We start from the raw sequence: 14,844 nt of genomic DNA, 5'->3' as shown, positions 1-14,844 counted from the left end.
ATGACACTGTGACCTTACAAAACTGAAAGAAAGATGCACCCAGTGGCATAACAGAACTTAGGCAGATTGTGAGTGGGTGGGCAGGAAGGGATGAAACAGTGTTTGTCTCTTGTGGTCCTTCCTTGCGTACTCAGGGAATTGCTAATTGACACTGTGGGATGTTAGGTGAATTTCCTCCAGGAAAGGCTGGATTCTGGAGATGTTAGGTGGAGAGATAACTTGGGCATGAAATTAGGGTCACCATGGGTGGGCAGGTAGTTGTGAGTTCCTGCATTGTGCAGAGGGTTGGACTTGATGACACTGGAGGTCCCTTTGAACTCTATGATTATATGAATTGCCTACGGCTTGTGAAAGTGCTCAGATGCAGGTTGCTAGGTACATGCCTGGAATCCCTGGGAGACTTTTGGAGATGGGCCGTGGGGAAAAGGATGTTTGCAGTGCATAGATATCCCTTCTGGCTGGAACTCAGAAGAGTTTACACAATCTCTGTGGTGAAAATCTGTGGAATTGGAGAAGGTTCCTACAGCTGACACCAACATAACTTATGGGTCATGGCTAGATTGCTTGCTATATATGCAAAAGGTTAAATCTTTAGGTTTACAGATACAGATGACCTTTAAGGGCATAAAAATCATTCGTTCAAGGAACAAGTATAAGTGGCATGCTGAAAGATCTTTCTCTGCCTCAGACCTTCCAAGTCTTGTCCAGTGGTAAAAACATTGAAGGTGATACTGGGATTTGGATTTCTATCGATATCTGAATTGTACAAATAGGACGAAATCTTTGTGAAAGTTGGTTAACTCACACAAACCTCCCTGACCAGTCAGAGTTTATTTAGCGGAATGAGAAAACTGCATATTATAACTGCCAGGTGACAACAGTTTCTCCTTGGCTATTTTCTCCTTATTTGAAAACAAACCAAATAGCCTTCTTTAGTCAGAATAAAGGTTTACTTACACACTAGTAAAACATCCAAACACAATGCTTTAACAGTAACTTCCCTCTGAGGTAAAACTGCTCTTCAGAGATGCTTTCCTCCCTGTTTAAATCGAGCTCCACTTTGGGTTCCATTATAACATTTCCTTTTTGACATGTACATGACAGAAGCAGAGATTATTTTAAAATTTCCTGACAGATTGATAAACCCTGAACAGCGCAGTTCTCAGCCCAGCTCTCCCTCTCTCCCACACTGAAAGAACCACAGTCACCAATGGTCAAATGCTAACTGAAAATGGAACTCTCCCATCAGGTGTCATTCAGGCAGTGTGCAGGCAAGGATGTGCAAACAAGGCACCAGGAGCCACTGCTCGTGAGAAGAGATCGCCTTGAGCTAGACAATCTCGTGGTCTGATTTGATCGAGGGCAGCTCCATACATCAGGTCCATTGACTCTTGGATAAGTGTTTGAACTAGGAGATGAGTGTGGCTACATCCAAAATCTGTTTGTCAACGCAGGTCCCATGGCCTTTTTAGCGGCCAAAGGGAGAGCCCAAGCTCTCTTCTTCACCAGTTCGAAAGCCCTGGGTTGGTCCGAGGTCTAAGGCTCCTTTGTGGCCTGCCCCTTTGGAAAGTTAATCTGGAAGGCCTCAATGGAAGCAGATTTTGTGGGACAGTAGGAAGAAAAGTGCAGGAGTGCTGGGCCTACACAGTGTCAGAACCATTGTTTATGCTTTTGCCATGTTAATGCCTGCCTTGCCATGGGCTGTTTGATGTCACAGCCATCTTTTACACTTTTTCCTTTTATTGCTTGGCCTGCCTTGCCACGGGTTGTTGCCTGTCCTGTGTGCACACCACTGTGAATATAGATAGCCAGCTCCAGGGAGAGTCCCTGTGCTTGAAGTCATGAAAATGACTATCTTTCCCACCATCCTTGGGACTTTGCAGAGGCCTGCATTTGTCCTGGCCATTTGGTTACCAAAGTGTTTTTGCACAAAACCACTGGGTGGAGGGTAGGTTCAAGGGCTGTAGAACTAGGATCTTTAATCTTAGCAAGGTTTTTCTCAAATGAAGTCTTATTATTGGAAGTAATCAACAGAACCTCACAAACAGACTGCTAAAAAAACAGGAGGACAAAGAACAAGATTGCTTCAGTATTGTTCTCTTTCCTTTCCAAGTCAAGTCACCTGCCATTAACTTTTCAGTGTTGCTAAAAACAAACCTTGAACTGAAAGGGAATTGGGTGTTTGTAGTTGCTCCATTGGGTAATAGCCTTTACTATCAAGGAATAAGGTTTCAAGGAACAAGGGTGTGGAAGGGGGAGAAAGGATGGGCATAGGGCTTCAAGAGTTTATGGTGGAGATAGATTATTGCTTAAAGTTTGATGTGGGTTTTCCTTTGGAGACCAGTCAGTGTTGGAAAATGCAAGATCTGTAGTGTGCATGAATAATGTGATACATTTATTTGTATATAGCCATAGGCCTGTAGTGTGCATGATTCAAAAACATATGAAGAATATTCAGTAGGGGGCATCAGAGGAGACATGGATTGTTATTTGTTAGTTTAGGAACGTCCTGATGTTTTTTTCAAATACTCTCCTCCTGTATCCTGATTTGCTCATTGGAGACTTCCTGCTCCTCTGAGCACACTTCCTCCCTGCTTGGTTCCAGACCAGACCGAATGAAGAACAGTCAGAACAGTTAGATTGCTAGGACTCTCTCTGTCTCTCTCTGTCTCCCCCCCTTTTTTGTTTTGTTTACAAAGTTGTTTCTCTTCTGAGTATTTATTCTTTAAGGAGCTGGCTGCTCTGGTCCTTTGCGCTGCCAAAAGCAAGCAGGCTCAGCCAGTACCTAACGCAATAGTCCACTTGCTAGCAAAGGGAAGTGGCTGATGTTCAATTGTTCTGCAAGGAGCTCTGAATGCAATTTGTAGAAAAGCAGCAAACTTCAAAAAGAACAAAAAAAGTCAGTGGAGCCGGAAGGCTGAGGAACAGTAAGGAGGTTCAAGAGGCAACGATTCCGCAGCTTTGACGCCCCCTTTGTTTCAAAGTCTTCCCCGAATCTCTCTTGCACCTATTCATAGCTACAATGGATGAAAGGTAAAGGTAAAGGTAAAGGTATCCCCTGTGCAAGCACCAAGTCATGTCTGACCCTTGGGGCGACGCCCTCCAGCGTTTTCATGGCAGACTCAATACGGGGTGGTTTGCCAGTGCCTTCCCCAGTCATTACCGTTTACCCCCCAGCAAGCTGGGTACTCATTTTACCGACCTCGGAAGGATGGAAGGCTGAGTCAACCTTGAGCCGGCTGCTGGGATTGAACTCCCAGCCTCAGGGGCAGAGCTTTCAGACTGCACGTCTGCTGCCTTACCACTCTGCGCCACAAGAGGCTCTTGGATGAAAGGTAATCAAGTAAAATAAATTCTTGGCATGAGATCAATGATTTCTCCGTCCCCTATTTTGGTTTTTACGTAGTTAATAGAGGATGAAGTGTTCACCATGAATTTTAGAGGGCTTTGAAAAAGCCATAACCAAATTCATGGCCTATCAGTTCCGAAGGCTGAATGGAAACTATGTTTGTGAACTTGGAATCATTTTCTTTACCAGTGCTGGATTAGACCAGGGGTAGTCAAACTGCATGAGCGTCTTGTGGCACAGAGTGGCAGGAGACATGCAGTCTGAAAGCTCTGCCCATGAGGCTGGGAGTTCAACCCCAGCAGCCGGCTCAAGGTTGACTCAGACTTCCATCCTTCTGAGGTCGGTAAAATGAGTACCCAGCTTTCTGGGGGGTAAACGGTAATGACTGGGGAAGGCACTGGCAAACCACCCCGTATTGAGTCTGCCATGAAAACACTAGAGGGCGTCACCCCAAGGGTCAGACATGACTCGGTGCTTGCACAGGGGATACCTTTACCTTTACCTAGTCAAACTGCGGCCCTGCAGATGTCCATGGACTACATTTCCCATGAGCCCCTGCCAGCGAGTGCTGGTGGGGGCTCATGGGAATTGTAGTCCACGGACATCTGGAGGGCCGCAGTTTGACTACCCCTGGATTAGACAAACCTTGGTTTGATCCCAAAAGTTTTAGAATCTTCCCCTCCCTTCCCAAAAAACCTAAATGCTCCCCCCCTTTCACAACTGGCTGTTACAAAGCTCCTTCGTATCACACAAGCACAAGGAAGCGCATTTCAACCGGTTCTGTGTGTTACCTAATATTTGTAATGGTATTTTAATCCTATTTATGGAGACCTCATTATTCAAAGGGAGCTGTTCTACACTTGGCAAGATGTGGAAATGAACAGGACCTTGGCTCCATCATTAGACATATATTGTAATATCATTTCTAAAAGTCCAGGTGCTTTGTGATTTCCCCGGAGGCCGGCTCAGTAGAATAACACCATATGCACTGTGACTTTCAGAGTCCTTGAAAGTCTTCCATCTGGTTAACATCTATTTTGTTACCGAATGACAACAGAAGGAGATACAGCCAGGCCCCAAATAAGAAATAGTGTATTTCCAGGAGGAGAACCGAAGAAAGATTTATCAATACGCAAACACTTCCCGAGATGCATATTTTAAATTACTAGCCAGCGCTACCTCAGAGCTGACATTTATGGCTATGAAATGTTGCTACTAAATCAGGGCCGGGATTTCCAAGAGCTGAAGAGGAAGGAATTTTGTGGTCCTCCAGAGAGGTGGGACATTCCTCCCTCCAGACAAACCGTGATGGGTAGATGCTTCTTCAAAATTATTGAAGCAGGTAATCATGTATTTCTTTGCCCTGCGTTCCCTTCCCTGTCCGCCAAAACTGTTGATAATCCTGAAAACCTTAGGAAAGTGGAACAGTATCCATCCAACCATTTTCCCTGCTAAAATAAACTTCTTGTTCTCAGTGTCTACTCAGCAGAGTCTTTTGTGGCTGAGTGCTTTTGAGAACGATTAGCTACCAGAGGGAAGAAGATGAAGGACCCTCTTGGTATGGAGGAACACCAAACAATGTGTCAGCAATGTGGTGGAACATCCGTCTTCCTGGAATGAATGCACAGTGAACCCAGATCTGAGGGCACCTGCTCCATTTCTCCAAAACTGCGAGCGAATTATGAGTTTATAATGAGAACAGGTTAGCCTAGGAGACTTTGAACTAGTTTTGAGTACTGTGGGAGTGGAAGGGCTTATATATATGAGTGAGTGTGGGCGGGGAGACGGTTGACAGTTCTCCTGTAGCAGGTCTAATGAGGCTAAAAATGTACTTCTGTAGCAATGATAGCTTTTCAGCGGCTTTTGCCAACCGAGTTAGGTGAAGTAGTTGTTAGTCCCGCTGCATACTGCATCGGTCAGTCTGCACCTGGAGTCCTGTGTGCAGTTCAGGAGGCCTCACTTCAAAAAGGATGTGGAAAAAATGGAGAGATTGCAGAGGAGAGTGATGAGGATGATCTGGGGCCTGGGGACCAAGCCCTGTGAGGATAGGCTGAGGGACTTGGGGATGTTCAACTAGGAGAAGAGGAGGTTGAGAGGGGACAGGATGGCTCTCTTCAAGCATTTGAAAGGGTGTCACTTAGAGGAGGGCAGGGAGCGGTTCCTGTTGGCAGTGGAGTAGCGGACCCACAGTAATGCCTTTAAATTACGCATAGAATGGTACCAGTTAGATACTTGAAAAAAATTTTTCACAGTCAGAGTAGTTCAGCAGTGGAATTGGCTGCTTAAGGAAGTGGTGAGCTCCCCACATTACAGATACGTATCTTGGGTACTTTAGGCTGAACCTGCATTAAGCAGGGGGTTGGACTAGATGGCCTGGATGGCCCCTTTCAACTATGATTCTACAATTCGACTTAAAGATACAGGGTCACATAACTCAAGCTTAACTCAAGTTAGTGTACTTCATGTGACAACCCCAGCCCTGTAAGTGCCTTCATCACAGAAATCAAGAGCAAGACCACTTGACACCTGAAGTAGCTCGCTGTTGATTAAAGTTTGGATTTGGGGCGAAGGGGAGTTACTTTTCCAAGGCATCTGCTGGCCAATGACAGAATACTTAGTCAATCAGTCATTTGTCATTAACATTTAAATACAGAACTAATGCTGGATAGCGGCCATTCAAAATGACCATTCAAGATTGTATCTTGACAGTAATTACAAAGTACGTGAGGTTTTGCTTTTGTGGATTGAAGCAATTAGCGATACGGGCAAGATGGAAGATGAAAAAACCAGGTCAGCATGCCCAAAGGCTTAGTAAGGGCAGCAGGCCAAGTATGGTGGCACGGTTTCATTTTCTCATTAACCCCATGCTTGTAACTTGATACAGTAAAATCCTTAAGACCTCAGTACAAGCAGAGCTGCATGGATGCTATGATTTTGCAGAGCTTTGGTGGAGAAGGGGGAATTCCCCATGAAAGCCAGATAAGAAATTGGATAAAAGTTATGTGAAGCTGCCCTATACTGGATCAGACCATTGGTCCATCATGCTCAGTATGGTCTACTCTGATCAGCAGCAACTCTCCAGCATCTCAGGGAAGGACTGGAGACTGTAGGTTCTGGGACCTTCTGAAAACTGAGCAGATGTTCGCCTAACCTATAGCCTCTCCTCTTTGCTAACACACGTCACAGACCCATCAGAAGACCTGGTTGTTCAGGAATACAACAAGGTCCAAACTCTTAGCCAAGTTGTGTCAAGCCTTACTGGACAATTAGGACAGAGGAAGTTGGGATGGGTCCCAGTCTGCAAAGAATGTGAACAATATAAAAATGATAAAATGGACAACCTGATAGGCATTTCAACAAAGGTAATTAAACACGTAATACAGCTGATAAATTTCTTATTAATCAAAGCACTCCGTCTCCTGCAGGCAAGGAAGCAGAATTTTGCAACAGAATAGGAAATAGTAACCTCTTGGTTTTCAAGCAGGAATTTAGTTGCCAATCACCAGGTGGTGGCTAGAGATCTGGGGGCCATTCCGCACCCATTAAATGTAGTGAAATGCTTACCTTACTCTTGGCATTTTGCATGACATTGCCAACATCCAGCGTCCAAGCAGCAAACTGGTAGCTACATCCTCTATTTTAAAGCGCTAGCTGGGGAATCACATAATGTGGATTCCCCAGCCTTAAAAGTGTGAGCTACAGGAGAGCAACCAGCAAGCCACATGCTAAGGAAATGTGTGGAGGCGAAGTAACACTATCTCTGCCTCCAATGTCCCGTCCTCACATCCACCTCCCTCTCCTTTCTCTTGGGGACATAAAAAAAAAAAAAACCTGCCTGGAGCAACTAATAGGCGTTGAATCATGCAGCCAAAGCAAACCCCCCCCCCCCAATTTAAACACAAGGCATGTCTAAAGTCCCCCCCATCAAGAACGATTCTTCTCCTGCCCACCCCCAAATCAAAGGACTCACTAAGGGCCTGATCTGACCATAATCTATGGCAACATGAACGTCTATAGTGCCATAGATTATAATGGGAATTTCTGCATTCCTGCATTTCCTGGGGTCTGGGGGTGGTTTGGGTTTGAGGTAGAGCCTCCAAAGGTTCAGGTTAGCTCCAGGAGGCTCTTCCCAGATTCCCCTTCAAATTTCAGAATAATTGGTCCAAGGGGTCCACGTCTAGGGGCTCCTGAAGAGGGTGCCCCCATTCCTCCATTATATCTTATGAGACAAATTCTCCATAGGAGAGTTTACAACCGATCTGCAGGGGACAGAGATCAATTCCCCTAGAGAACTTGGCCATTTTGGAATACCCTTCCCTCTGGAAACCCCACCCACCTCAGGTTTCACCCACAAAAGCTCCAGGTATTTCCCAGCCCTGAGAAATAAACCTGTATAATGTGCAGAAAATCATGTCACCATGGAAACACTGAACAAACTATGCCAGCCCTCCTTTGCTGAGTTTCTCCAACCCAGGGATGCCAACCTCCAGGTGGAGAGGAAACAGCCAAAGAAGCTGGCAAAAAGGCTAGAGAAGTTTAACTGATAGAAGCAGTCCTCTTTTACACGAAAAACAGAATTCTGCCAGAATGCAGATCGGTTATTAAGTGTTTTCAAAAAGTGAGGTCTAAAGTGGCACAGCTATAAAAAGGACATAATTTGTGGCTTGGCCTTAATTGCAGTTGATTGTTGCTGTTTGATTAATGTTTTATTTAATAGTGTTGCTTTTAGTTACTGGCTCTTAAGGTGGTTTTCTATTGTGATTGTGTTTTAAAATGTTGTCAGCCACCCTGAGCGGGTGTCGCTGGGAGTGACGGGTTAGAAATTGGAAGAAATAAATAATACGTATATATTTCAAAAATAACCATAAATTACAAAAATGTTAATGGGTCATTATTGCAGGTGCTTACTCAAATAACTGAGCCTCTTGTGGCGCAGAGTGGTAAGCGGCATAAATGCTGTCTGAAGCTGTCTGTCCATGAGTTCGATCCCAATAGCCGGCTCAAGGTTGACTCAGCCTTCCATCCTTCCGAGGTCAGTAAAATGAGTACCCAGCTTGCTGGGGGATAAAACGGTAATGACTGGGGAAGGCACTGGCAAACCACCCTGTATTGAATCTGCCAAGAAAACCCTGGAGGGCGTCACCCCAAAGGTCAGACATGACTCGGTGCTTGTACAGGGGATACTTTTACCTTTACCTTTACCTTACTCAAATAAATATTCAACAAAGCAAATTTGTCAAATTTCTTTCCGGGCTGATATTAAACGATCTATAATGAATATTTAAAGATAGCCAGTTACAAGGAGTCAGAACAAGAACAAAGATACTGCAGGTAAAAATGATGCATGTACGAAGGTATAAACATTTTGTACCTTAGCGTCTTAGTTCAATTGAGAAATCATGCTCAAAATGTACTCATTTGGGGGACAGGCTGATGTGGCCACTGCCTACTGATCACTTATGCCTGCCAATTTACCAACAGCGAAGAAGCATTTAAAGACAGACATTTCTAAAAGGGTTGAGTCATTTTGAAAGGAACGTTCACAAAAAACCCAAAACAGATTCATGGATGAGTTCAAACCCCCAGGTATTAAGGAATGCAAACGAAAAATATAAAATGCTTCATGGCGGAGCAAAATCTTAGCAATGCTGATTTTTTTAATTTGACTTGTGGGAAACTGTCTCCAGACCAAAGAATCTCAGTTCCATGTAGTTATGTTCTCCAGTTATAAAATGTTTGACCAAGTTCAAGTTGCTCTCTGACAAGTCACTCTCCCTGTAAACTCCAGGGGGAGCCTGAACATCTCCTGGTATTACAACAGATCTCCATGCTGGAATATGCTAGACCTGCAGTGTGCATGACTGAACAGAATATGAAGACTATCCCACAGGGGGTCTTGGAGGAGATGTGTATTTAGCATAGGAACTTCCTGATATTTTTCAAATAGTCTTTTTCTATGTCCTGATTGGCTCCATGCTTACCTTCAGAACAGACAGAATGAATGCAGAGCAACAGTTAGACAGTTAGGACTCTCTCATCTCCTACTTGCAAAGTTGTTTCTCTTAATGAAACTATTTTATACAGCCCATAGAGTTGGAAGGGGCCATCCCAGCCATCAATCCCTGCTCAGTGCAGGATCAGTCTGAAGCATCCATGCTAAGTATCTGTCCAGCCGCTGTCTAGATATTTAAACTTTGCCAACATTCCAGACCACAGAAAATCTGTTTCCCTGAAGACAATGAGCAGCCATGAATAACAGGGCCGCAGTTGATGCCGCAGAGGGTGGGGCTGTGGAGGTGTGGCTCGGCAGGCCCGGCGACTAGTGTGTGCACCTGTTGGTGTGCATGGCAGCATGATTGGCTGGGCTCCCAGGGGCCTATATAATGGAGCCTACTGGCCTCTTGTCCATGGATCACTGCTGGACTGTGTCTCACCCGCCCACCCATTTTTCAAATGGTTAAATATTTGGTTATGTTTTTCTCTGTTATAGTCACAGCTGTGATTTAAGGGCCTGCTATGCAGCTGATACAGGGTTCCAGTTTGCATCCTGGAACCCTGGAGGGGTCTCAATAAGAGATCGACCTGCCAACAAGCATGGCTGACCCAGCTGGGAAGGCCAGGGCCTTGGAGCCAGGCAGATATAGTGGCTGAATGAGGTGGGGGCTTGTCGACCATCACAGGCTGCCTCCTCAGGGAATGGTCTCGTGGGCAAGGGATCAAGCTGGTCCCAGGGTGTCCAGTGAACCCAGCAGCAAGCAGCCAGATGACTGCACTATCGGCTCATTGCTCATGCCATGCCAGCTCTCTGGCTGGAGGTGTTTGTGGCAACTGTATATAGTAAAGCTGTGGCCTTGTTATTGCCAAGAAACCAAGTCGCGTATTGATTGGCCCCATGCCATCTTTCCAGTCAATGGCTCTAAGACATTTCCCCTTGCTGAGGTCCCTCCCCTTCTCACACCTTGCCATCCCTACACAACTACACACCCAAATGTATGAAGAGACGCAATCATGGGGTCGCTAATGACCTGGTTTGTTCCCAAACATTCTCCACACACACACCCCTTTGCTTTTGCTATCAAAAATACACAGTACGTTTCATAAGCCCTGAGATAATCACTGAATGATTTCCTGTTTGTTTTGTTGTCATAAAGATATTTGATATGAGTTTATTGGCTTTGGCACCGGATATTTGAAAATGGATAGATGTCAGAATTTAGATTTTAATGATATCTGACAGATGGCAGGTGATGGCGTTAAGAGGACTGAACACTTTAGGAAAACTTATATTTGAAACCTACCACAAGCACAGCGCATTAAGAGATAGGGATATATTTGAGAGGTTGAATTCTGAGGTAAAAATTTGCAGGTGAGATGTCTAGTTTTTTTAGGTTTGAATTTAATTTTTATACAAAACTTTGTTTCAGCTGTTGTGCTGAATCCATACCCTGTAGTAATGGAACTGAGATTGAACCATCAGCCTTGAAGATGCCAACTGCACTTTGGAAAATTCCTGGAGATGGAGGGCTGGAGCCTAGCCAGGGTGGAGTTTGGGGAAGGGATGTTGTACTGCCGCCCTCCAAAGCAGCTATTTTCTCCAGGGGAACTGATGTCTGTTGTCCAGAGATCAGTTGTAACTCCATATTTCCAGGCCCTTTGTGGAGGCTGGCTCCTTTAGCCTTGGAGTAGCAGATCACATGATCCTCAGGTATGTACCTCACAACATGATCTGCCTTCTTGAAAGAGCAAGTTTGCAGCTGGGGGAGATGGCCTGTTTGTGTCTGTAGCTGGAATCACAGATCTTCTCGGTAGCATTTTTCACCTTCTTTGGCTGGTGAGCCAACGTCACCTTGAGTTAGCTTCCAGGTGGGACCTGAGGATCTCAGAGAAGGACAGCTCATCTGTAGACTACAGAGACCAGTCCCCAAGGGGGAAATGGATGTTTTGGAAAATGGATAGGTTTGCCAGCTCTGGGTTGGGAAATGCCTGGAGATTTTGGGACAGAGCCTGAGGAGGGCAGGGTTGGGGACAGGAGGTACTTTGATGGGGGTATAATGCTATAGTGTCCAATGGGGCATAATGTCCAAGAGCTCACAGAGTGTGGCTCTCCAGATGTCCATGCTCTATGTTAAATATTGCCTACAAAATGGCAGGTAACTGCAGTCCATGGTAACTGCAGTCCATGGACATCTAGAGAGTCATAGTTTGGCCACCCTTGCCCTATGTGGTTTCAAGAGGCTTTCCCACTGCCTGCCTCTGTGCAGTAACCCTGGCCGAATGCTTAGCTTCCAAGATCTGAGGTGATCAGGCTAGCCTGGGCTGTCCAGGTTATCTAGATATGGGTCTGCCTGTCTTCAGGTGGGACCTGGGGATCCCCTGGAATTATAGCTCATCTCCAGACTAAAGGGATCAGTTGCCCTGGAGAAAATAGCTGCTTGTGAGGATGGGCTCCATAACATTATACTCCACTGAGGTCCTTCCCTGTCCCAAGCCCATTTACTCCTGGCTCCACCTCCAGAATCTCCTGGTATTTCCCAACCCTGAGCTGGCAACCCTCCCTAGATACCTAACTATTTGGTGGACCATAAAGATGAGCAGCTGAGGTTTTGACGCATGACCACAGTGTGACGGAGGCCAGTTGCTTCTTGCCAGTCACATGGGAGATGCTCTGCTCCCTGGCCTGTTGGAACGCCGGGCCTGCTGCCTGCAGAGGCCCTCCATGTCTGCTCCTGAGCAGAGCTGACTACAAAACCATGAGCTGACATTTGGCTGGACTGACTCTGCATTTGGCCGGACCCCCAGGTTCTCTCCCAGCCCTCTCTTATTAGTGTCTCAAGCTTACCGAAACGCAGCCTATTGCTTTGTCATCAAGTTTACGGGATGTATGGAATGCCGTCCTTGCTGGAAGTTGCAGCCAAGATTACCATGAAGAGTGCTCTGGATCACCATTTCCTTGGAATAATGGGTTTAAAAATGTTGACACCTGTTCATCGGACCGGATTTGTTGTCAACCCAGAGAAGGGCTGCCTCCTTAAAAGATGGCTTGATCATATACACATTTCCTCCCAAGAGAGTCCAGATAAGCGTACATTTTTAAATTTTATTTATTTAGATTTCTACATAGAATTGTAGCCACGTAGAGAGAAACCGCTGAGCCGAACCACTAAACAGGACAGTGCTCAAAAGCCATTCTTGAGCCTAGCAGAACAAAGTCAGTCCCAGAAAAGACATGCAAATGAGAGGCATAGCTACAGGAGAGGGGTTTAATGTCATGTTATCCAACTGCTTGGCTTCCACTGTGGCAAGCTACACAGCTGGACCACGAACGTTACACAGGTCGCTAAGATCACAGTCCTAAAAAGAGAATTCTCCGGGAGGTGACGTCAGCAAGAGAGGTTTAAGGAAGAATTAGCAGCCCAGGTTTAAGCATTATCCTCCAAAGCTGAAGCCACGGGATCCTCGGGTCTTTACACCCCCAAGTGCTCTCCTGCTTAGTTCTCCAGGAAGGGATTATTATACCAGTAGGTGCCTTTCCCCCTCCTCGGAGAGCTTGCGATAATCTAAATGACAATATCACACGCCAGGTTGTCCTGGCTTTTTAAAGCATGCTCACGGGGCTCACTGAGTGATGATTTCTGAAACAGGTACAAGGGGCTGTGGTCGGATGTGGCACAGAAGGCATTCTGCCAGCTGAGTCATAGGTGAGATCTTGGTTAAGGCAATTAGACCGGTTATCCGGGTTGCTTTTTCGGATTCAGATACCTTTACTGGCATAAATTCTGGATTGCCTTTTTTGTTGGCCGTCCCCTCTCTGACATAACCACCAGTTCCAATGGGAAGATTAATCTCCAGCTGATTAACCGGTGGGCCTAAAAGTTCACGGCCCACTTTGGAGAGCAATCTGGTTCTCAGGTGGCATCACTGATAGGAATGGAAGGGAGCACAGTCAAGGCTTCTCCCTTCACCAAGGAGAGGGAATTGCCCATTCTATTAAATCTATCTCACCAGTTGTTCTGTATCTCAGCAAAGCATCTCTAGGGCAACTTAAGGTAATGTGCCCAGGTTAAAAACATCCCAGATTCCTCATCCATCCCCCAGACCAATCAATCGACAGATCATTTTTGTTTCATCGACGGCCGTCCTGTTGCATGAAAGTATCAGGCTGTATATCAATGTATCAATATATCTGAAATAAATGGGCTTTCTTTCACACACACACACATGCATGCACGCACGCCGTAATCATTCTTGCGGCTCCCGCGGAATGAAGACAAATGGGCTGACATCTATGAAATGCCAATTCGCTTTCTAAATTTAGCCGGATCGCTACTCACCCATGGCTGCCACAGCTTTCCAGACTGGGGAAGATCACGAACGTGCAGTCTGCGAGGCTCTCTGCTTTACAGGTCGCAAGCTGTGAGTATGGGGAATGCTTTATAGCTCCCCAGCACGCAGGCGGCCGGGAGCATCCCTTCTTTTCTTCTTTCCCTGACCTGCTAATGCTGCTTAATTACTTAATCCTCAGCTTGGCTGGTGTGTCCAGTTTGGATGTCGTTAAGAGGTAGAGGGGGGGGGGTGTGGATAAATAAAGGGAAATAGAGTTGCAATGGTCATGGCAAACAGCCACCCCTCTCCGACATCAAGAGGCTTCCCAGCAATTTGGATTGGATTTATTTGCTCAAGTTCTCCTCCAAAGGAATGTCAGCTCTCGCAGGCGGGACTTATGTGCATCCAAGGAGCCTTTGCCCAGGATTCTGCCACACTGGAGCTGACCTTGAAATCACCCTAAGATGAGGTTTAATGCAGGAACTGTTTGGAGTGAAAGAGATCTAGGTCAAGCTCTGTCCACGAGCAACAGCCCGCCGTCTGCCTGGATTTTCCCTTCTGCTTGGCACACTGGGTCGGAAACTCAGCCAGCTTTTAATAGAATTGGATCCGGTTCCTATTAAAATATATTGCAGGGGACTGAAAGGCAGAGTCCGTGAGTTTCCACCGTCGATGTCACAATTAAGCAGTTGAGAAGGCACCAGCAGAAAAGGTAAAATGAAGATGCCTTACAGACAGACTTTTGGCACCCAGGAATTAGTGAGCGCTGGCAATGTCCCTGCCCAGTCTTAATGAAAGATTCCCACCGCCTTCAGCAGGGGACTCCATTGGCAGAGTCGAGGTATTTTGACCCCCCATACCGCTCCATAAAGTTTCAAATGGAGGACTCTGCAGATGTGATCTTGACTGTCATGCAGTGCCTCCACACCACAGGGCCAGAGGAGGGTCCTGCAGCTGCCTGCCTGATGTTTTCTGTTGCCCCAGAAGGCAGCAAAGATGGAGAGGGGTTTGGAGACCAAGACATGTGAAGAAAGGTTGGGGGAGCTTGGTCTGTTTAGCCTGGAGAGGAGACGACTGAGAGGGGATCTGATAACCATCTTCAAGTATTTAAAAGGGTGCCATATGGAGGATGGAGCAAAATTGTTCTCTCTTGCCCCAGAGGGAAAGACCAG

The 14,844-nt window shown here is 46.1% G+C and overlaps 1 protein-coding gene across 5 annotated transcripts in view; it reads right to left on the bottom strand.

Moving 5' to 3' along the window:
• Positions 1 to 14,241, bottom strand: part of LOC143843956 (rap1 GTPase-GDP dissociation stimulator 1-like) — a 64,088-nt gene extending 49,847 nt beyond the window's left edge. Inside the window, exon 1 of one of the 5 annotated variants that reach the window (XM_077350820.1) lies at positions 13,681 to 14,241. In XM_077350820.1, coding sequence (XP_077206935.1) covers positions 13,681 to 13,684 — 4 coding nt within the window. In that variant the 5' untranslated portion in view covers positions 13,685 to 14,241. The remainder of the gene's footprint in view (positions 1 to 13,680) is intronic. The other 4 variants (XM_077350822.1, XM_077350821.1, XM_077350817.1 and 1 more) reach the window with 4 other exon arrangements.
• Between the last annotated feature and the right edge of the window lie 603 nt (positions 14,242 to 14,844).

The sequence above is a fragment of the Paroedura picta genome, chromosome 8, assembly GCF_049243985.1.
Source record: "Paroedura picta isolate Pp20150507F chromosome 8, Ppicta_v3.0, whole genome shotgun sequence".
Classification (NCBI taxonomy): Eukaryota; Metazoa; Chordata; class Lepidosauria; order Squamata; family Gekkonidae; genus Paroedura; species Paroedura picta.
The sequence above is the reverse complement of the archived record's forward strand: the minus strand, read 5'-3'. Positions and strand labels throughout refer to the sequence as shown.